The sequence below is a fragment of the Ranitomeya variabilis genome, chromosome 4 (assembly GCF_051348905.1).
Source record: "Ranitomeya variabilis isolate aRanVar5 chromosome 4, aRanVar5.hap1, whole genome shotgun sequence".
Classification (NCBI taxonomy): domain Eukaryota; kingdom Metazoa; phylum Chordata; class Amphibia; order Anura; family Dendrobatidae; genus Ranitomeya; species Ranitomeya variabilis.
Genome location: NC_135235.1, coordinates 218,634,458 through 218,657,807, shown reverse-complemented (window position 1 = coordinate 218,657,807; position 23,350 = coordinate 218,634,458). Strand labels below are relative to the sequence as shown.

Here is a 23,350-nt window from a genome sequence, read left to right as displayed (position 1 = left end):
TTTAGCTTTTTTTCTCTTTATTTTTTTTGGGGATTTGAACATGTAATCATTTGATCCCCTGTTCGATCCGCTGACATACGCTCGGCTTCATGGGAGGACCAAGATGGCGGCGGTTGAGGCCATTGGCTACCGTGGGCAAGGTATCGTCACCCACAATACCCTGCAATGGCCCCGTCACTCTTGGCTCTTTCTTTAGTCCTGTTTCCTGTGTCCTTTGACATGGGAAGAGTCAGACCGCCGTATAAGTTGGACAAGGATCACAACAGAACTAACGGACTGGCCGGCGGCTCTCCCGACCCGAGTGTGACGGCTGCTTAAAAATACATGCTCAGGTGGGTAGAGCTCATGGCCAGTCCGACTCCTCCTTTGAGCTGTCACTGGATGTGTAGAACTCGGCATAGTTTATAGGACTGTTGGGGAACGTGGAGTCAAAGCTGTCGGTTCCCTGTCTACCCCGATATATGACGTGGCTCTCATGATCCCTCTTAGGTTATGAATATCATCTGAAGCTTCATGGTAGAGGAAAGTATATTTTAGCACCAGTGTGTTGATGACTGGACATTGTGGTGGTGACTGGACCTTCTCAGTCCCATGAGGAAAGCATGTACAGCCTCTGGGAGGGTAGGAAGCAGACTACAGATGAGGACCACCACCATTTCATGAATCCAGAAATTGCAGCCTTGTCATTTCTAGTCGTGTTGTTCTGGATGTAGGTCAGCATGCCGACGTCATGGCGCGTCCGGCAGTCCTGTAAGATGCTCGGTGTGGCTTCCATGTATCAGACTTTTTTTTGCTGTGATCGATCGAATCGTGATCTGGGGAATTTGGAGAGAAGTCATCACTGTCTCTCTTTGTCATGTTCTTCAATTCGGTGGGTTCCATCGAATGTCTTGTGGGACAACCCCTTTATATCCCTTTAAATGTTCCGACTGCTCTGGATTAATACTAGTATTACTGTTTTTGGAGGACTCGTGAGCAATGTTCCCCTCCACGTGATCTATAATCGGTGTGATCGGACAGCGTACAAGTGCGGGATCAACAAAGAGTCCAATCAGGTTTTATTTAAAAAAAAATGTAATTATTAATTTAATTTACGGTTAAAAAAAAAAAGAACAATCAGCGAAATGCAATTACAGCAACATTTGAAGAATCACAGAGGATCGTGGTGTATATAGCGGATACCATACACAAAGCACGTCCCGCCGGTCGGGTAACATTTTCAGCAATCTGGGAGGGTGGGAATGGGTGTGTCTTTTATTTAGGGAACTACAAGTCCCATCATGCTGACGAGAGCCTTTTGTGAAGGAGGTGTTCAACCAAAGTGTAGGAGTGCTGGGGCTTGTAGTTTTACTGTTTGCAGATAAAAAGGGGTGAGGGCAGCGACCTGTATCACTTCTGATGTTGAAAACTGCTGGGAGTTGTAGTTCCATGACAGATGGATTAATAGGCTGCTGACCCCTGGTTAGACCATGAGGCTATTTAGAGTATAGTATGGTGGCGGGGCTCGGAGGGTGCAGTAATGTGTCCGGGTAGCTGGGTAGCCATGCAGTTGCTGTTGTACACGACCCATAGAATAATATAACTTCTGCACATACGTTTATACATGATTCGGAGCTATTATATAGATATACCTGCGGTTACACATGCATTGCCCCATTTGTATACGGTAGATACGTCTCCGCAATGCATTCTCGCCCGCGAAGGGTCCACGTGAAGTCTCCATAGGGAATGGGGGGTGATCTATGGCGGTGGAATATTATGATAGCAGCTTGAGCATCGCGATCCCAATGGCCGCAGGGAACAGAAGACCGGGGAGAAGCGATGGTGCCTGGTTAGAGCAGTCAAATTGTTTGGTGAGAATCTGGTCGTAGGGCAGGACGGTCACGTTCTTCATCGCGCACACGTTGTCGGTGACGCACGTTTGAGCCGAGTGCGACACCTTTGTCTTCGCTGTCGGAAAGATAAAGAGTGGTCATATTGTATAATAATAAATAGCAATATAGCAAATATAATATCATTATATTATTAAAATACACTCCTCGACATTGACATTGCAACACCAAGGTGAACAAGTTTTCAAAAAGATCTGAATTCATTCAGTACAGAGAGTATGAGAGCAGAAATCCTTGCACTTACAGCCATGGCTGCTATGCTATCAATCAGGTTATTAATGGTTGCCTTAGGAAGGTTCTGCCTCACTGAATGCACTTGGGTGAATCATCAAGATCCGCTGCTGGCAGCTTCCTCTGCAATTACCGAGCAATAACGTCCCAGATGTGGTCGATGGGAGACAACTCCGGAGACACTGTACGCCATGGTAGCAACATGCAATCTGGATTTGTCATGTTGAAAAATGGCTCCTGGGACACTTTTAGGTTCCCTCTTTAGGCCTCTTCATTCCAACTCCCACGTTGCCTCCAAACCAATCTGCAGCTGTCATTCTGTCCAAGACAAATGTCCGAGAGGACTGACCTTCATCGCTGGCTCCATTGCTCTGCTGCCCCATGATAGTGGTGACGTGAGGTCAATGGACACCTATAGCTAGACGTCTGACTCCTAGCCCAATGTCATGCAGATGCCGTCTGAAGATTTGTGTGGACGCTGTGTGATGACTTAAGTCTAGCTACTGTATTTTTCCTACTATAAGACGCACTTTTCTCCCCCAAAATTTGGGAAGAAAATGAGTGTCTTATAGTCCGAATGCAGGCTTACATTAATTTTCTGCTAAATAATCACGGTTTCCGTACTTTATCTGTGTGTACCTTGTGTATTACGTTTTTAATGTATTATAAGATTTTTATTTTATGATTATTTATTATTTTTAACTTGTAATGTGTTATCTTAGTCCTCCACGCCAACGCACGCTACTTTGTCACTATGGCGCAGGCTGTTGCTATGGGCAAACTTATGAAACGAGAGGACCTGTCTTTGAAGTCCATAGCAACCAATCAGAGTGCAGCTTTCATTTTTTAAAAGCTCTGTAAGAAGTGAAAGCTGCGATGTGGTTGGTTGCTGATGTAAACATAGACAGGTCCTTTTTCAATCAGCTCTATAAACCTTTTTCTAAGGCAAAAGCTTATAAATCTTACTTAGCTGACGATCCCATAACATGCAAATCACAACAAATCCAAACCTACTGGATTTTTTGTGACTTGCGTGTCACGGCTCTTTGCTGAAACAATATGCACAGGGGTCCCCCAGTCCTCGTTGTGTCCCTCGGAAAGCCTGTGATCTAATCAAAGCAGGATGTCCTTTTTGATCATGTCCTGATCGCTCCTGACAAATGGGAGGACCTTTCTCTCATCCAGGAGCTTAGGCTACGTTCACATTTGCGGTCTGCGCCGCAGCGTCGGGCGCCGCAGCGTCGCCGCATGCGTCATGCGCCCCTATATTTAACATGGGGGCGCATGGACATGCGTCGCACTTGCGTTTTGCGCCGCATGCGTCCCTGCGGCGCACGCGTCCGGGCGCAGAGGACGCAGCAAGTTGCATTTTTGCTGCGTCCAAAATCAATCAAAAAAAGGACGCATGCGGCGCAAAACGCAGCGTTGTGCATGCGTTTTGCTGCATTTTTGTTTGCGTTGTGCGTTGCGGCGCCGACGCTGCGGCGCACAACGCAAATGTGAACGTAGCCTTAGCCGTTCTAGGTTGGCATGGGACACCGGTGCAAAAATAAAGTACACCCTTGGTCATGCAGGAGTTAAAAATGTTCTCCAGCCAATATGGCCGATTTCCTAGCGCAAATCACTGCCTAAATAGGAAAGTTTAGACAACTTTTCTGTAATTTGGGAAAGATGAGGAACAAGCCCCTCAGGATCTGGGGTGACGGCCATATTGGTTGACAGATAGAGATTAGTAAGAGGATCTTGGTTAGGATTTTTAGTAATGTGACACAGGACATATGTGACTAGCTGGACGGTGTAGTGTAGCGGGAACGAGTCGAGATGATGGCGGTGCAGGTAATCACCATCTATGGCAGATATGTTACTAGCTGGACGGTGTAGTGTAGTGGGTACGGGTCGAGATGATGGCGGTGCAGGTACTTACCGTCTTTGGCAGATATGTGACTAGCTGGACGGTGTAGTGTAGCGGGTACGGCTCGAAATGATGGCGGTGCAGGTACTTACCGTCTGGCAGATATGTGACTAGCTGGACAGTGTAGCGGGTACGGGTCGAGATGATGGCGGTGCAGGTAATCACCATCTATGGCAGATATGTAACTAGCTGGATGTTGTAGTGTAGCGGGTACGGGTCGAGATGATGGCGGTGCAGGTACTTACCGTCTATGGCAGATATGTGACTAGCTGGACGGTGTAGTGTAGTGGGTACGGGTCGAGATGATGGCGGTGCAGGTACTTACCGTCTTTGGCAGATATGTGACTAGCTGGACGGTGTAGTGTAGCGGGTACGGCTCGAGATGATGGCGGTGCAGGTACTTACCGTCTATGGCAGATATGTGACTAGCTGGACGGTGTACTGTAGTGGGCACGGGTCGAAATGGCGGTGCAGGTACTTACCGTCTATGGCAGATATGTGACTAGCTGGACTGTGTAGTGTAGCGGGTGCAGGTCGAGATGATGGCGGTGCAAGTACTTACCATCTATGGCAGATATATGACTAGCTGGACGGTGTAGTGTAGCGGGTACGGGTCGAGATTATGGCGGTGCAGGTATTTACTGTCTATGGCAGATATGTTACCAGCTGGACGGTGTAGTGTAGCGGGCACAGGTCGAAATGATGGCGGTGCAGGTACTTACCGTCTATAGCAGATATGTGACTAGCTGGACGGTGTAGTGTAGCGGGTGCAGGTCGAGATGATGGCGGTGCAAGTACTTACCGTCTATGTCAGATATATGACTAGCTGGACGGTGTAGTGTAGCGGGTACGGGTCGAAATGATGGCGGTGCAGGTACTTACCGTCTATGGCAGATATGTGACTAGCTGGATGGTGTAGTGTAGCGGGTACGGGTCGAAATGATGGCGGTGCAGGTACTTACCGTCTATGGCAGATATGTGACTAGCTGGATGGTGTAGTGTAGCGGGTACGGGTCGAAATGATGGCGGTGCAGGTACTTACCGTCTATGGCAGATATGTGACTAGCTGGACGGTGTAGTGTAGCGGGTACGGGTCGAGATGATGGTGGTGCAGGTACTTACCGTCTATGGCAGATATGTGACTAGCTGGACGGTGTAGTGTAGCGGGCACGGGTCGAAATGATGGCGGTACAGGTACTTACCGTCTATGGCAGATATGTGACTAGCTGGACGGTGTGCTGTAGCGGGTGCAGGTCGAGATGATGGCGGTGCAAGTACTTACCGTCTATGGCAGATATATGACTAGCTGGACGGTGTAGTGTAGCGGGTACGGGTCGAGATGATGGCGGTGCAGGTACTTACCTTCTATGGCAGATATGTGACTAGGTGGACAGTGTAGTGTAGCGGGTACAGGTCGAGATGATGGCGGTGCAGGTACTTGCCGTCTATGGCAGATATGTGACTAGCTGGACGGTGTAGTGTTGCGGGTATGGGTCGGGATGATGGCGGTGCAGGTACTTACCGTCTATGGCAGATATGTGACTAGCTGGACGGTGTAGTGTAGCGGGTACGGGTCGAGATGATGGCGGTGCAGGTACTTACCGTCTATGGCAGATATGTGACTAGCTGGACGGTGTAGTGTAGCGGGTACGAGTCGAGATGATGGCGGTACAGGTACTTACCTGTTGTGAATTCCGTTCTCGGACTCCCTCCTGTGGTCATGAATGGTACTTTGGTTAGTTCTGCTCTTGGACTCCCTCTGGTGGCTTTGAGCGGAACTGCTGGTCACTGAGGTTGGCTTTGTCAGCTGCTCTCGTTTATTGCTATGATTTTTATGATATTAGCAATGATGATTTTTATGATATTTATGATTGGACTCAACCTACATCTGTGAAGAGCCTCCAGAAATTCCTGGGCTTTGCTAATTTTTACCGTCGCTTCATCGCTAATTTTTCTAGTGTGGTTAAACCTTTGACTGATTTGACAAAGAAAGGTGCTGATGTGGTGAATTGGTCCTCTGCGGCCGTTGAGGCTTTTCAGGAGCTGAAACGTCGTTTTTCTTCGGCCCCTGTGTTGCGTCAGCCAGATGTTTCGCTCCCTTTTCAGGTCGAGGTTGATGCTTCTGAGATTGGAGCAGGGGCTGTTTTGTCTCAAAGAAGTTCTGATGGCTCTGTGATGAAGCCATGTGCCTTCTTTTCTAGAAAGTTTTCGCCTACTGAGCGTAATTATGATGTTGGCAATCGGGAGCTGCTAGCTATGAAGTGGGCATTCGAGGAGTGGCGACATTGGCTTGAGGGAGCCAAGCACCGCGTGGTGGTCTTGACGGATCACAAAAATCTGACTTATCTCGAGTCTGCCAAGCGGTTGAATCCTAGACAGGCTCGATGGTCGCTGTTTTTCTCCCGTTTCGATTTTGTTGTCTCATACCTTCCAGGTTCTAAGAATGTGAAGGCGGATGCCCTTTCTAGGAGTTTTGTGCCTGATTCTCCGGGAGTCCCTGAGCCAGCTGGTATTCTCAAGGAGGGGGTAATTCTGTCTGCCATCTCCCCTGATTTGTGGCGGGTGCTGCAAGAGTTTCAGGCTGATAGACCTGACCGTTGTCCAGCGGAGAAACTGTTTGTCCCTGATAGATGGACTGGCAGAGTTATTTCTGAGGTTCATTGCTCAGTGTTGGCTGGTCATCCTGGGATTTTTGGGACCAGAGATTTGGTGGCTAGGTCCTTTTGGTGGCCTTCCTTGTCACGGGATGTGCGTTCTTTTGTGCAGTCCTGTGGGACTTGTGCTCGGGCTAAGCCCTGCTGTTCTCGTGCCAGTGGGTTGCTTTTGCCCTTGCCAGTCCCGAAAAGGCCTTGGACGCATGTTTCCATGGATTTTATTTCAGATCTTCCTGTCTCTCAAAGGATGTCTGTCATCTGGGTGGTTTGTGATCGCTTTTCTAAGATGGTCCATTTGGTACCCTTGCCTAAGTTGCCTTCCTCCTCTAATTTGGTGCCATTGTTTTTTCAACATGTGGTTCGTTTGCATGGCATTCCGGAGAACATTGTGTCGGACAGAGGTTCCCAGTTTGTCTCTAGGTTTTGGCGGTCCTTTTGTGCTAAGATGGGCATTGATTTGTCTTTTTCTTCGGCTTTCCATCCTCAAACAAATGGCCAAACCGAACGAACCAACCAGACTTTGGAAACCTATCTGAGATGCTTTGTTTCTGCTGATCAGGATGATTGGGTGACCTTCTTGCCATTGGCTGAGTTCGCCCTTAATAATCGGGCTAGTTCGGCTACTTTGGTTTTGCCTTTTTTTTGCAATTCTGGTTTTCATCCTCGTTTTTCTTCGGGGCAGGTTGAGCCTTCTGACTGTCCTGGTGTGGATTCTGTGGTGGACAGGTTGCAGCAAATTTGGACTCACGTAGTGGACAATCTGACGTTGTCCCAGGAGAAGGCTCAACGTTTCGCTAACCGCCGTCGTTGTGTTGGTCCCCGACTTCGTGTTGGGGATTTGGTTTGGTTGTCTTCTCGTTATGTTCCTATGAAGGTTTCTTCTCCTAAGTTTAAGCCTCGTTTCATTGGTCCTTATAAGATTTCTGAAACTCTCAACCCTGTGTCATTTCGTTTGGTCCTTCCAGCTTCTTTTGCCATCCATAATGTGTTCCATAGGTCGTTGTTGAGGAGGTACGTGGCGCCTATGGTTCCCTCCGTTGATCCTCCTGCTCCGGTGTTGGTTGAGGGGGAGTTGGAGTATGTGGTGGAAAAAAATTTGGATTCTCGTATTTCGAGAAGGAAGCTTCAGTACCTGGTTAAGTGGAAGGGCTATGGTCAGGAGGATAATTCCTGGGTTGTTGCCTCCGATGTCCACGCTGCCGATTTAGTTCGTGCCTTTCATTTGGCTCGTCCTGATCGGCCTGGGGGCCCTGGTGAGGGGGTACTGTTGTGAATTCCGTTCTCGGACTCCCTCCTGTGGTCATGAATGGTACTTTGGTTAGTTTTGCTCTTGGACTCCCTCTGGTGGCTTTGAGCGGAACTGCTGGTCACTGAGGTTGGCTTTGTCAGCTGCTCTCGTTTATTGCTATGCTTGCTTCCCTATTTAACTCCACTCAGATCGTTACTTCATGCCAGCTGTCAATGTTTCAGTATTGGTTCAGATCTCTCTTGGACTTCTCTGAGGACCTGTCTACTCCAGCAGAAGCTAAGTCTTTGCTAGTTCATTTGTTGTTACTGCTTCCTGAATATATTTCTTAGTACTGCTAATTTCTAGTCCAGCTTGCTATCATGATATTCCCTTGCTAGCTGGAAGCTCTGGGGGTGCAGAGTGGCACCTCCACACCGTGAGTCGGTGTGGGGAGTCTTTTTGCTTACTCTGCGTGGTTTTTTGTAGTCTTTTGTGCTGACCGCATAGTTCCCTTTTCTATCCTCTGACTATTTAGTGAAGTCTGGCCTCCTTTGCTAAAACCTGTTTCATTCCTGTGTTTGTGACTTTCCTCTTAACTCACAGTCAATATATGTGGGGGGCTGCCTTTACCTTTGGGGAATTTCTCTGAGGCAAGGTTAGGCTTCTATTTCTATCTTTAGGGGTAGTTAGCTCTTAGGCTGTGAAGAGGCGTCTAGGGAGAGTTAGGTACGCTCCACGGCTATTTCTAGTGTGTGTGATAGGAGTAGAGTTTGCGGTCAGCAGAGTTCCCACTTCCCAGAGCTAGTTCCGATTTTGAGCTTACTCATCAGGTCATTCCGGGTGCTCCTAACCACCAGGTCCATAACACTTACCGTCTATGGCAGATATGTGACTAGCTGGACGGTGTAGTGTAGAGGGTATGGGTCGAGATGATGGCGGTGCAGGTACTTACCGTCTATGGCAGATATATGACTAGCTGGACGGTGTAGTAAAGCGGGTACGGGTCAAGATGATGGCGGTGCAGGTACTTACCGTCTATGGCAGATATGTGACTAGCTGGACGGTGTAGTGTAGCGGGTGCAGTTCGAGATGATGGCGGTGCAAGTACTTACCGTCTATGGCAGATATATGACTAGCTGGACAGTGTAGTGTAGCGGGTACGGGTCGAGATGATGGCGGTGCAGGTACTTACCGTCTATGGCAGATATGTGACTAGCTGGACGGTGTAGTGTAGCGGGTACGGGTCGAAATGATGGCGGTGCAGGTACTTACCGTCTATGGCAGATATGTGACTAGCTGGACGGTGTAGTGTAGCGGGTACGAGTCGAGATGATGGCGGTGCAGGTACTTACCGTCTATGGCAGATATGTGACTAGCTGGACGGTGTAGTGTAGCGGGTATGGGTCGAGATGATGGCGGTGCAGGTACTTACCGTCTATGGCAGATATATGACTAGCTGGACGGTGTAGTGTAGCGGGTACGGGTCAAGATGATGGCGGTGCAGGTACTTACCGTCTATGGCCGTGTATCTCGCGCACTTTTTCTCCTCTCCGGTGCACTTGATTTTGATTGCATTTTTGCATTTCTCATTGGGTTCATTGCATGTCATGCACTCCACCTTGTTTTCGCTCATGATTTTTGGTACTGGCAAAGTATACAAAGAGACAGAGATGGCCATTTACATTTTTTTTCCTATAACACAGGTGACGTTTTTACCACTGATCGCTCTCAACGTCAATTACAGTAACCACGATCTGAGTCCGGACCGCAATGTCCAGACCGACCGCGGGTCTCCTGACCCCAACCCATAGCTACATGTGAGGCTGTTGAGTTCAGCTCATAAGGGCGAATGTGAAACCGGTCAAACCCAGGACTGGTCCACCACATACTGAATAGTGGATGTTTATCCGACTTTTGTTCTGTAGGATCAGGCATGTTGAATTTTATGAATGAATGAATTTTATTGCATGAAATAAGTATTTGATCACCGACCAACCAGCAAGAATTCTGGCTCTCACAGACCTGTTAGTTTATCTATAAGAAGCCTCCTACTCTACACTCATAACTGTTTGAACTCGTTACCTGTATAAAAGACACCTGTCCACATGCTCAATCAATCACACTCCAACCTCTCCACCATGGCCAAGACCAAAGAGCTATCCAAGGACACCAGGGACAAACTTGTAGACCTGCACAAAGCTGGGATGGGCTAAAGGACAATAGATGTAGGTGAGAAAACTTGTAAAATCGGCAGTGTATCAAATACTTATTTTCCCCACTGTTTGTAAACTGGGATCCAAAAGAACCGACACTTATTGGCAATGCTTCAATGGAACATGCTAATTAGCTAACACCATGGGACGGGAAGCACTCACCTTCCAGGCTACCTGTCGGGCATCTGTCCCTCTCGCAGCACTTGGTTGTGGCATACAGGTTGGTGGCGTTCAGGGAGATGCTGTAAGTCACGTTGCACATATCCTTGGTCCCGCAGGATCTCACAATCGATTTTGTTGCTCCTTTACCTTCTGGTTATTTTGGAGAGAAATGTAAATGTCATCAGGAAAATATATAACAAAGTATGACTCCAAGGCTATTTTGGGGGTGTAGGAATTCTGGGTATGCCTCATGAAGATAAAGAGAACCTGTCGCTAATGTAAAAGTGTCAAGTTTTTGCTTATTTTATTCTTGGTGCTTCCCTGAGTTTTCTTCTTTTTTTTTTAAATTTTTAAAATCCAACGTACGGTTCCAGAAATGCAGGCCTTTTTATTTTGTGCTAATTTTTAGGAGGCGTGGCTCACAGGATCCTCTGGGGCGTGTCTTTAAGCTGCTCTGCATAATTACCCTGTGAGTCACGCCCCTTTGGTAAAGACCATGAAAGCTAGCACTAACTAAAAAGGCCTATTTCTCTGGAACCGTAGGGCGGATTTAAAAAATACAAAAAACTGAATACTCAGGGGACCTGCGGGCATAAAATAAGAGGGGGAAAAAAGTGGATATGCTACATTTTTGCCTTGGTGACAGATCCTCTTTAAGAAACAGAATATAAACCCTTTCTTGACAGTTGCCATACTTGTAATGGGCATGTCAGATGTAGGCGTATGGAACAGGCGCAGGAGCTGGGTTCACTCCTCCATACACTGCGTAGTCAGCTGTGTTGTGCAGCCGGCATCCATCTCTAACAGGAGACCGGAGCTAGCTCTGATTGCTGCTGTTTTATCACTTTAAATCTCTAACAGCAGCATTTCAGTGGTGGGATTGCAGTGATGCCTGAATTCAGGCATGGTAGACGACTGAAAGCTACAGTCACTACGATCTTTGTAAAAAGTTAGGATCCACTTTCCAAGATGGGAATAACTCTTAAAGGGGTTGTACCATAAACAATAATTAGGACATAGCCACCTAATATGGGATCAATAGATGATAACTGGGGGTCTGGTTGCCGATACCCCACTTGATCAGGATAAAGGGCAGCCCAATTTTACCGGTGTGTACAGAGCAGCAGTGAGCACGTGCGACCACCACTTCTGTAAGCAGTGAATGGAGCAGTGGTCGCACATGCTCACTACCACTCCATTCACACAATGGGCTTTGAGACCCCTTTTCTCATGATCACCGGGTTTCCAGCACACAGACTCCTGGGCGATCACCACGGCTGCTCATTTCTCCTGCAGTGGCCTCTACACAGATAATGTGGGGTCTCGTGTGGCCAATTAAATAAATGGACGTCCATGCAAGACATAGGGGTCCTCAGGGGGAGGTGTGTAGGGAAGGAACGGCCGAACTCACGTGTGATGATGTCGGTGATGGTGGATAGGCAAAAGTCAAAGCCTTTCTCACATGGCTTCTCGTTGGTGCTACAGTCGCTCCCAATGGAGGTGCAGTGGTAGCAATTCAAGGAAAAGGCTGAGAAAAAGAAAAGTGAGTTTTATTCTCCATAAATCACAGAATATACAGAAAGTCATACAGAATGGCATTATTTAGGGAGGAATACAATACTAGACATGTCCCTATGACAACTACTCTGTACACGGAGCATTATAATAAACCATAGGTAACATCTATGTAATATTAGCTGTGTCCCTATGATAACTACCCTGTACACGGAGCATTGTAATAAACCATTAGTCACCTCTATGTAATATTAGATGTGTCTCTATAACTACTCTGTACACGGAGCATTATAATCAACCATAGGTCACCTCTGTGTATTATTAGATGTGTCCCTATGATAACTACTCTGTACATGGATCATTATAATCAACCATAGGTCACCTCTGTGTATTATTAGATGTGTCCCTATGATAACTACTCTGTACATGGAGCATTATAATCAACCATAGGTCACCTCTGTGTATTATTAGATGTGTCCCTATGATAACTACTCTGTACATGGAGCATTATAATCAACCATAGGTCACCTCTGTGTATTATTAGATGTGTCCCTACGATAACTACTCTGTACATGGATCATTATAATCAACCATAGGTCACCTCTGTGTATTATTAGATGTGTCCCTATGATAACTACTCTGTACATGGAGCATTATAATAAACCATAGGTCACCTCTATGTATTATTAGATGTGTCCCTATGATAACTACTCTGTATACGGAGCATGATAATAAACCATAGGTCACTTCTATGTAATATCCCTATGATAACTATGCTGTGCTGTCGCGCTACCATTGTGCCCTTGAATCTTTGCACACTGTGCCGCGTCTGACGCCCGTTATTTACCGTCTCGCCACCAGATGTCACATCCATAAAGCGGTTTGTTATTCCTGTACACACGCTCATCAGCTCCGTGCGTCATCCCCCGCTCGCTGACCTATTTCGCAGGTGCTCCTTTCATCCCGGTGACTATTTTGGTATTTTGGAGCAAAGTCTTGTACCCCCTGATATTAATCACAGTGAAATAAGTCAGCGCCGGAGGGAAATCATTAAAATTATTCCCCTTTTTTTTTTGTCACTGATACGTTTGAGCAGATCGTAATTAGAACAGACAAAAAAAATGATTTTTATATTAAATGTTCAGGAAGTGTTGTCATAGGGGCGACAGGGCTTTTTCTCATTAGTCCTTCCATCTTTTCTCCAAACTCTATTTTGTGCCATTCCTCTATTATTCCTCCTGGAAATTTAGGAATAAATTGACACCTGTGTTTTATCATTAGGAAGGGGCGTGTCCCTGACTACTCTGACAGCGTCCAATCAGTGATGACTGCTTAGAGACACGCCTCCTTGAGAATTGAAATGGGAACACGCATACATTTTCAGGAGGAATAACCAGAGGGACAATCTAAAAATTAGTAATAAAAAATGATGACCCGAAGTTGTTATTTCATGATGGATACAGGTATTAACTAAAACGGACAAGTTAGGACTGGTGACCGGTCCCCTTTAAGGAATACTGGACTCTTTGACACCCTATTTCAGAATCTGACGCCCCCTACAGTCTTGCACCAGTAATTATTTTTACAGAAATAATTCCACTCTTGTCCATAAGTTGGGTCTGGTATTGCAGCTCAACACCGTTAAAGTCAATGCGGCTGAACTGCAGTACCAGACTCAGCCTATAGACAAAATTGGTGCTGTTTCTACAAAAAAAAGGCAAATAAAGCAAAAACTATACAGCCTTATGTTAAAGGGATGATCATCCAGGACTATTGATGATTCCTCCTGAGGATCACTGGAGATCCGGCTGTTAGTCGGCAGCCGGTATGTATGGTGTAGGTATATGGTGCCGGGACAGCACTGCAGATTACAGTACACTTCTGGCTGACAGATGATCGATGGGCATGCTGAAGGATAGGACTTCGATATCGTTGTCTTGGACAATCCCTTTAATTGTATCTGTATCTGGTACACCAGTATGCCAGCCCCTATCATCTCCTAGCTCCAGTCCATACTTGATGACGCCCCGTGCCTCTGCTGGAAGTTCAGCCATATTTTGGCAGCTGAAGACGTGCGATGCAGCTTTCCGGAATCTGCAGAATGATGATTAATCGTTGTCCGCACTAATTGTACTTTTTCCAGGCGTCTGACTGGTCAAAAAAAATAGACTGAGATGCATTCGGGATCCCTTGGGCATTAGGCAAAAGTACATTCAGTGCTACCAGCCCGGGCCTCTCTGCGATCTATCGATCACCATTGTATCCCCACCTGTCCCATGAATCTACATAAAATACGGAGCCACTTTTACGCTGAAGTATATACAATGCGAGGAGGGTGGATGCAATTCTGACATTAAAGGGGTTCTCTGAAAATATGCAAAACTGGCCCTAAGTTAGGGAAAGTTATAAAATAAATTGCAATTACTAACTCTATGAATCCCCCGTTGCTTTGGTGGTCATCGGAAATGATGACATCCTATCCATCAGTCGCCTTACCACTGCAGCCAATTATTAGTAACATTTGGGTGCAGCAGTTGGTATTTCTTTATTTTGTAACATTCCCTACCTTAAGAAGAATGTTGTGGAATTGCAGGAAACCCTTTAACATGTTTATTTGCAGGATATAGGTCTGTGGTCAGTGACGAGGTGAGATGTTATAGTGCGGTGTCGTGCAGAAGCCAGGTATATCCTGTGCAGCGTTTTGACTATATGTAATGTGATATTGTTCTGGGAAAGTGAGATATAGACTATACCCTTGTCTTCCTCATGTCCAAGTTCTTAAAGTAGTGTTGTAGTCATTTACTGTAACTAACAAGCTGTTTGCCAAAGACTGTAACTTACAATTGTGTATCAAATACTACTGTTTGTGTATCAAACACTGTACCAAATATTGTAACCGACAAATTGTGTACCAAATACTGTAACCCACCAAGTCATGTACCAAAGACTGTAATCACCAAGTCATGTACCAAAGACTGTAACCGCAAAGCCATGTACCAAAGACTGTAATCACCAAGTTGTGTGCCAAAGACTGTAACCACCAAGTCTTATACCAAAGACTGTAACCAAGTCATATACCAAAGACTATAACCACCAACTTGTGTATAAAAGACTGTAATCACCGACTGTAATCACCAAGTCGTGTACCAAAGACTGTAACCACCAAGTCGTGTACCAAAGACTGTAACCACCAAGTCGTGTACCAGACTGTAACCGCCAAGTCGTGTACCAAAGACTGTAACCACCAAGTCATGTACCAAAGACTTTAATCACCAAGTCTTGTACCAAAGACTGTAACCAAGCCATATACCAAAGACTATAACCAACAAGTTGTGTATAAAAGACTGTAGCCACCAAGTCCTGTACCAAAGACTGTAATCACCAAGTCTTGTACCAAAGATTGTAATCACCAAGTCATGTACCAAAGACTGTAATTACCAAGTCGTGTACCAAAGACTGTAACCGCCAAGTCTTGTACCAAAGACTGTGACCACCAAGTCTTGTACCAAAGACTGTGACCACCAAGTCTTGTACCAAAGACTGTAACCACCAAGTCTTGTACCAAAGACTGTAACCACCAAGTCGTGTACCAAAGACTGTAACCACCAAGTCTTGTACCAAAGACTGTAACCAACAAGTCTTGTACCAAAGACTGTAACCACCAAGTCATGTACCAAAGACTGTAACCACAAATTCTTGTACCAAAGACTGTATCCATCAAGTCGAGCACCAAAGATTGTAATCACCAAGTCATGTACCAAAGACTGGCCACCAAGTCGTGTACCAAAGACTGTATCCATCAAGTTGAGCACCAAAGATTGTAATCACCAAGTTGTGTGCCAAAGACTGTAACTGTTAAGTCGTGTACCAAAAACTGTAACCAAGTCATATACCAAAGACTATAACCACCAAGTTGTGTATAAAAGACTGTAATCACCAAGTCATGTACCAAAGACTGTAATCACCAAGTCATGTAGTAAAGACTGTAAACGCCAAGTCTTGTACCAAAGACTGTGACCACCAAGTCTTGTACCAAAGACTGTGACCACCAAGTCTTGTACCAAAGACTGTAACCACCAAATCTTGTACCAAAGACTGTAACCACCAAGTCTTGTACCAAAGACTGTAACCACCAAGTCGTGTACCAAAGACTGTAACAACCAAGTCTTGTACCAAAGACTGTAACCACCAAATCTTGTACCAAAGACTGTAACCACCAAGGCTTGTACCAAAGACTGTAACCACCAAGTCTTGTACCAAAGACTGTAACCACCAAGTCGTGTACCAAAGACTAACTACCAAGTTGTGTACCAAAGACTGTAACCGCCAAGTCTTGTACCAAAGACTGTAACCGCCAAGTGTTGTACCAAAGACTGTAATACCAAGTCTTGTACCAAAGACTGTAACCACCAAGTCGTGTACCAAAGAATGCAATCACCAAGTTGTGTACCAAAGACTGTAACCACCAAGTCTTGTACCAAAGACTGTAACCACCAAGTCTTGTACCAAAGACTGTAACCGCCAAGTTGTGTACAAAAGACTGTAATCACGAAGTCGTGTATAAAAGGCTGTAACCACCAAGTCGTGTACCAAAGACTGTAACCACCAAGTCGTGTACCAAAGACTGTAACCATCAAGTTGTGTACCAAAGACTGTAACCACCAAGTCATGTACCAAAGACTGTAACAGCCAAGTCTTGTACCAAAGACTGTAACTGCCAAGTCGTGTATAAAAGACTGTAATCACCAAGTTGTGTACCAAAGACTGTAACCACCAAGTCGTGTACCAAAGACTGTAACAGCCAAGTCTTGTACCAAAGACTGTAACCACCAAGTCTTGTACCAAAGACTGTGACCACCAAGTTGTGTACCAAAGACTGTAATCACCAAGTTGTGTACCAAAGACTGTAACCACCAAGTCTTGTACCAAAGACTGTAACCACCAAGTCTTGTACCAAAGACTGTAACCACGAAGTCTTGTACCTAAGACTGTGACCACCAAGTCGTGTACCAAAGACTGTAACCACCAAGTCTTGTACCAAAGACTGTAACCGCCAAGTCATGTATAAAAGACTGTAATCACCAAGTCTTGTACCAAAAGACTGTAACCGCCAAGTCGTGTATAAAAGACTGTAATCACCAAGCCGTGTACCAAAGACTGTAATCGCCAAGTCTTGTACCAAAGACTGTAACCGCCAAGTTGTGTATAAAAGACTGTAACCACCAAGTCTTGTACCAAAGACTGTAACCACCAAGTCTTGTACCAAAGACTGTAACCACGAAGTCTTGTACCTAAGACTGTGACCACCAAGTCGTGTACCAAAGACTGTAACCACCAAGTCTTGTACCAAAGACTGTAACCGCCAAGTCATGTATAAAAGACTGTAATCACCAAGTCTTGTACCAAAGACTGTAACCGCCAAGTCGTGTATAAAAGACTGTAATCACCAAGCCTTGTACCAAAGACTGTAACCGCCAAGTCTTGTACCAAAGACTGTAACCGCCAAGTTGTGTACAAAAGACTGTAATCACGAAGTCGTGTATAAAAGGCTGTAACCACCAAGTCGTGTACCAAAGACTGTAACCACCAAGTCGTGTACCAAATACTGTAACCATCAAGTTGTGTACCAAAGACTGTAACCACCAAGTCATGTACCAAAGACTGTAACAGCCAAGTCTTGTACCAAAGACTGTAATCACCAAGTTGTGTACCAAAGACTGTAATCACCAAGTTGTGTACCAAAGACTGTAACCACCAAGTCTTGTACCAAAGACTGTAACCACCAAGTCTTGTACCAAAGACTGTAACCACGAAGTCTTGTACCTAAGACTGTGACCACCAAGTCGTGTACCAAAGACTGTAACCACCAAGTCTTGTACCAAAGACTGTAACCGCCAAGTTGTGTATAAAAGACTGTAACCACCAAGTCTTGTACCAAAGACTGTAACCACCAAGTTGTGTGCAAAACACTGTAACCACTAAGCTGTTTGCTAAACACTGTAACTACCAAGCTATGTGCTAAAGACTGAAACAGCACAGCTGTGTGCCAAAGACTATAACTGGCAAGTAGTATGCCAAATGCCGCAACCGACTAGTTGTGTGTGTCGAAGACTCTAATAGCTAAGTTGTGTTTCAAAGACTGTAACCACCAAGTTGTTTGCCAATGTCCACCACCAGCTCGTGATCAGAACTGCTCAAGTAAGTTGTAAAGTGGATGAGTTTTTGCTACAATTGTATCCAGTGTAAACAATTGTTTGTTAACAAAGCAGGCTGATACATCGTACCTGCGTCGATACATTGTAGCAAATTATCAATAAAGGAGAGAACTTGATGCTAAAGACATCTGGTCTGGATACCAACGTACAAGTCCTGCCACCTCTACATTTAATTTCCGCCTTGGTGTGGTGACCACTGCCTCATTCAGATCTGGGGACCCTCATTCTCCCCACTAAAGTTTTTTTGGGGGATGAGGTTTCAAAGCAAAAACTTTCCAAAACCACAAGTTTAGTGTGAACACACCTTTAGAGATTTGGATATACCATAACTGGCCCAGGGCCGGTCGATGTTAAAAAAATGTATTCTGTAATGTGCCTTAAATAGTAATTTTTACAACTTACTAATACATTTTTGCTAAGAAAGGTATGCATCGGATGTGACAGAGAAGGAGGCTGGCTCAGATATGGGAATAAGCAAACAGCAGCGTCCTTCTCTGTCTATGCATCCGATGTGACAGAGAAGGAGTCTGGCTCACATATAGAAGTTTGCACTCAGCCAGAAGGCCAACCCCCTTCTCTGTTTATACATCAGCCATGAGAGAGAAGGGGGCTGGCTCAGGTATAAATCTCCATCACACAGCAGTGCCGACAAGGGAAATTAGACATTCAAGTGTTTCTCACAAAATTAGAATATCATCAAAAAATTAATTTATTTCAGTTCTTCAATACAAAAAGTGAAACTCATATATTATACAGAGTCATTATAAACAGAGTGATCTATTCCACGTGTTTATTTCTGTTAATGTTGATGATTGTGGTTTAAAGCCAATGAGAACCCAAAAGTCATTATCTCAGTAAATTAGAACAATTCATCCGCGCTGGAGGCCATGGGACTGAGGGTGCTGGTCACCCGGTCACCGGCAGGCCTCCTCTGCATCTGTTAGCTTTGGATAATGTGAGCCCTGCCCACAGTCCAGCAATGATACGTAATCCGGCCAGTCCCCATATATAACAGTACTGAGCAGCTGGAAGGGAACCAAGGAGTCAATTACTTGTTCCGACTCCCATCTGCTGCGTCACTAATGGGGCTGAGGTCACTGGCATAGATTTTAGGAAAAGAAATTCATTACACTACAGCTTTCTACCTGCAATTGAAGCTGCCTGGCCATCGCCTGTACTCAGCGAAAACCTACCCACCAAGGAAAAAGGCTAAAAAAAATGCCATTAGCGTGTAATAAAGGGGGTCTGACCACTGGGACCCCCACAGATCCTAACAATGAAGCTGAGGTGTGTATTGCGATATTCTGCAGCAGCTGAGGTGTATTAAGATGTTCTGCAGCAGCTGAGGTGTATCATGAGGTTCTGCAGCAGCTGAGGTGTATCATGAGGTTCTGCAACAGCTGAGGTGTATCATGATGTTCTGCAGCAGCTGAGACATAACCCTGTATAATACACGTTGCTGCCTCTGTATTGTCAATACTTGTCTCGGTGGCGAAGATCAGGAGTGTGCCGGTGGCGGACATCAGCAGTGTGTCGGTGGCAGAGATCAGCAGTGTGTCGGTGGCGGAGATCAGCAGTGTGTTGGTGGCAGAGATCAGCAGTGTCTCTGTGGCGGAGATTAGCAGTATCGCCGTGGCGGAGATCAGCAGTGTCTCGGTGGCAGAGATCAGCAGTGAGTCGGTGGTGGAAATCAGCAGTGTCTACGTGGCAGAGATCAGCAGTGTCTCGGTGGCGGAGATGAGCAGTGAGTCGGTGGCGGAGATCAGCAGTGTCTCGGGGTGGAGATCAGCAGTGTGTCGGTGGCAGAGATCAGCAGTGTGTCAGTGGCAGAGATCAGCAGTGTGTCGGTGGCAGAGATCAGCAGTGTGTCGGTGGCGGAGATCAGCAGTGTGTCGGTGGCAGAGATTAGCAGTGTCTGTGTGGCGGAGATCAGCAGTATCTCCGTGGCGATCAGCAGTGTCTCGGTGGCGGAGATCAGCAGTGTCTCGGTGGCAGAGATCAGCAGTGAGTCGGTGGCGGAAATCAGCAGTGCCTTGGTGGCTGAGATCAGCAGTGTCTCGGTGGCAGAGATCAGCAGTGTCTCGGTGGCAGAGACCAGCAGTGTCTTAGTGGCGGAGATCAGCAGTGAGTCAGTGGTGGAGATCAGCAGTGTCTCGCGGCGGAGATCAGCAGTGTGTTTGTGGCAGAGATCAGCAGTGTGTCGGTGGCAGAGATCAGCAGTGTGTCGGTGGCGGAGATCAGCAGTGTGTCGGTGGCAGAGGTCAGCAGTGTGTCGGTGGCGGAGATCAGCAGTGTGTTGGTGGCAGAGATCAGCAGTGTCTCGGTGATTGAAACCAGCAGTGTCTTGTGGCGGAGATCAGCAGTGTCTCATGGTGGAGATCAGCAGTGTCTCGGTGGCGAAGATCAGCAGTGTCTCAGTGGCGTACATCAGCAGTGTCTCAGGGGGCGGAGATTAGCAGTGTGTCGGTGGCAGAGATCAGCAGTGTGTCGTGGCGGAGATCAGCAGTGTGTCGGTGGCGGAGATCAGCAGTGTGTCAGTGGCGGAGATCAGCAATATGTCGTTGGCGGAGATCAGCAATATGTTGGTGGCGGAGATCAGCAGTGTGTCGGTGGCGGAGATTAGCAGTGTGTCGATGGTGGAGATCAGCAGTGTGTTAGTGGCGGAGATCAGCAATATGTCGGTGGCGGAGATCAGCAGTGTGTCGGTGGCAGAGATCAGCAGTTTGTCGATGGCGGAGATCAGCAGTGTATCGTCGGCGGAGATCAGCAGTGTGTTGGTGGCAGAGATCAGCAGTGTCTCAGTGGCGGAGATTAGCAGTGTCTCAGTGGCGGAGATCAGCAGTGTGTTGGTGGCGGAGATCAGCAGTGTCTCGGTGAAGGAAGTCAGCAGTGTCTCATGACGGAAATCAGCAGTGTCTCCGTGGTGGAGATCAGCAGTGTCTCATGGCGGAGATCAGCAGTGTCTCATGGTGGAGATCAGCAGTATCTCGGTGGCAGAGATCAGCAGTGTCTTGGTGGCGGAGATCAGCAGTGTCTCGGTGATGGAAGTCAGCAGTGTCTCATGACGGAAATCAGCAGTGTCTCCGTGGTGGAGATCAGCAGTGTCTCATGGCGGAGATCAGCAGTGTCTCATGGCGGAGATCAGCAGTGTCTCCGTGGGGGAGATCAGCAGTGTCTCATGGCGGAGGTCAGCAGTGTCTCATGGCGGAGATCAGCAGTGTCTCCGTGGGGGAGATCAGCAGTGTCTCCGTGGTGGAGATCAGCAGTGTCTCCATGGTGGAGATCAGCAGTGTCTCCATGATGGAGATAGCAGTGTCTCGGTGGAGGACCTCAGCAGTGTCTCCGTGGTGGACATCAGCAGTGTCTCCGTGGTGGAGATAGCAGTGTCTCGGTGGAGGATCTCAGCAGTGTCTCGGTGGAGGACATCAGCAGTGTCTCCGTGGTGGAGCTCAGCAGTGTCTCGGTGGAGGACCTCAGCAGTGTCTCCATGGTGGAGATAGCAGTGTCTCGGTGGAGGATCTCAGCAGTGTCTCGGTGGAGGACCTCAGCAGTGTCTCGGTGGAGGACCTAAGCAGTGTCTCGGTGGAGGACCTCAGCAGTGTCTCCGTGGTGGAGATCAGCAGTGTCTCGGTGACGGAGATCAGCAGCGCCGCTTTTCACTGTTTTCTCCACGTTCTGACATCGGAACGAGGAACGTTATTGCGGACAATGAGGATAATGACATCGGGTCATCACTCGGCAGACGCCGCCTCACATCTCTACGCTGATGTAGTCCCTTCATAAGCTCCAAAATCATTCTGCATAATGAGCCCCATGGGCACAGGGATAACGGGGGGATTGTGCTCTCTGTACGTCGCTGCAGAATATGTTGCCGCTATATATCAGTGGAGATACATAGCTCATCATCAGTCCCTGTCCGCGGTCCTGTCTCGTTCCCCTGCAGAAACCCAATTCCTTACAATGTGCGTCACAGGCAGACATTACCCAGACACCAGAGTCACGCAGGGATCTAGCAGAGGAGTGGGGACCGCGCACTGTACAGACACACACACAGATGTAGCCGAGCTGATTGTGCTTCTTCTCTGTGAGGCTCAGCTCTGCTGCATCACTGCTCTGTGCACAGAAGCACTCACCTCCTTCCAGTAAGCCGGCCACAAGGCAGAGGAGGGCGACGGCGGCCACCATGGTGCTCTCTGCAGTGCTCGGGATGCTCTGGATCGTCCCATCCTCAGGGTGTGGCGTTTTATACGCAGAATGCCAGGGTGGGTGGGAGTGGGGGGCGAGAGCACGGATTCTGGAGACAGAGGCGGAGAGGAGACCAATGAAAGCCGGGCAGGGGGAGAGGTGTGCGGCGGCTATAGGCACAGGTCCCCAGCACCAGCCAGTGGCCGGGGCTACGGGGGTGCAAGACCCCCAATAACCGAGAGCTAGGGGAAGATAGAAACTATTTACAAATACAAGAACATTTATCTATTATGTATCTATTATCTATCTACTATCTATCTATCTATCATCTCTCTATGATCTATCTGTCTATTATGTATCTATTATCTATCTATCTACTATCTATCTATCTATCTATCTATCTATCTATCCAGAGGTGTAGCTAGGGCTTCAGCTCATGGGGGGGGCAAACATCTGAGTGGGCCCCTAACAGGAGGATATATCATTGGTGCAACCTGCGCGGCCGCACATGAGTGCAAGAGGTAATGGGGCCCATTTCTTCGTCCAAAAAAGGTGCAATTTTGCATTTTTGGGAGCTCTTGGGCTGCAAAGGGCCCATATATTGCTCTTGCACAGGGGCCCTTTCTGTCTGTGTCTGCCTGTGGCCCCTAACCAGGTAACCATGATTATAGCTATGGTGGTATAGGGGAACCTCAGGAGATGACCGCCCTGTTATTGAAAATAAAAGTCTATACAAAGACCAGCACTGATATGACCGCCTGATGGTGACATATAGTGGTAAATACCAGTCCTCCCGAACATATAGAGATTACTGCACAGTTATCGATGGTGACTTACAGAGGACATTCTTTCTGGTGGAGTCATTCACTTTTCCCGTCTTTTCCATCTGGCCCAGACCGACATGACGACTTCTCCAGCCAAGACTCATCTGCAGAGAATACAACAAAGACACATCTGACTTCTCACATTTCCAGCCCCATTCACATGTAGAATCATAGAATTATAAAATGTTAGAGTTGGAAGGGACCTCTGGGGTCATCGCGTCCAACCCCCCTGCTCAATGCAGGAGTCACTAAACCATCCCAGATAGATGTCTGTCCAGCCTCTGAAGACTTCCATTGAAGGAGAACTCACCACCTCTTG

The 23,350-nt window shown here is 47.0% G+C and overlaps 1 protein-coding gene across 1 annotated transcript; it reads right to left on the bottom strand.

Moving 5' to 3' along the window:
* Positions 1 to 1,041: 1,041 nt before the first annotated feature.
* LOC143770396 (phospholipase A2 inhibitor and Ly6/PLAUR domain-containing protein-like) lies at positions 1,042 to 22,399 on the bottom strand. The gene is made up of 5 exons (XM_077260005.1): positions 22,156 to 22,399; positions 11,704 to 11,820; positions 10,293 to 10,442; positions 9,430 to 9,561; positions 1,042 to 1,950 (listed from the first exon to the last, which is right to left on the bottom strand). Exons 1-5 carry the CDS (start codon positions 22,205 to 22,207, stop codon positions 1,757 to 1,759), a joined length of 645 nt encoding a protein of 214 aa, XP_077116120.1. The 5' UTR covers positions 22,208 to 22,399; the 3' UTR covers positions 1,042 to 1,756.
* Positions 22,400 to 23,350: the final 951 nt, after the last annotated feature.

Coding starts and splice junctions, on each gene's coding strand:
- LOC143770396 (XM_077260005.1), bottom strand. CDS start 22,207: ATGGTGGCCGCCGTCGCCCTCCTCTGCCTTGTGGCCGGCTTACTGGAA. Junction 10,443..11,703: donor CATCACCGACATCATCACAC/GTGAGTTCGGCC, acceptor CAAAATAACCAG/AAGGTAAAGGAGCAACAAAA. Junction 1,951..9,429: donor GAGATACACGGCCATAGACG/GTAAGTACCTGC, acceptor TCTTTCCGACAG/CGAAGACAAAGGTGTCGCAC.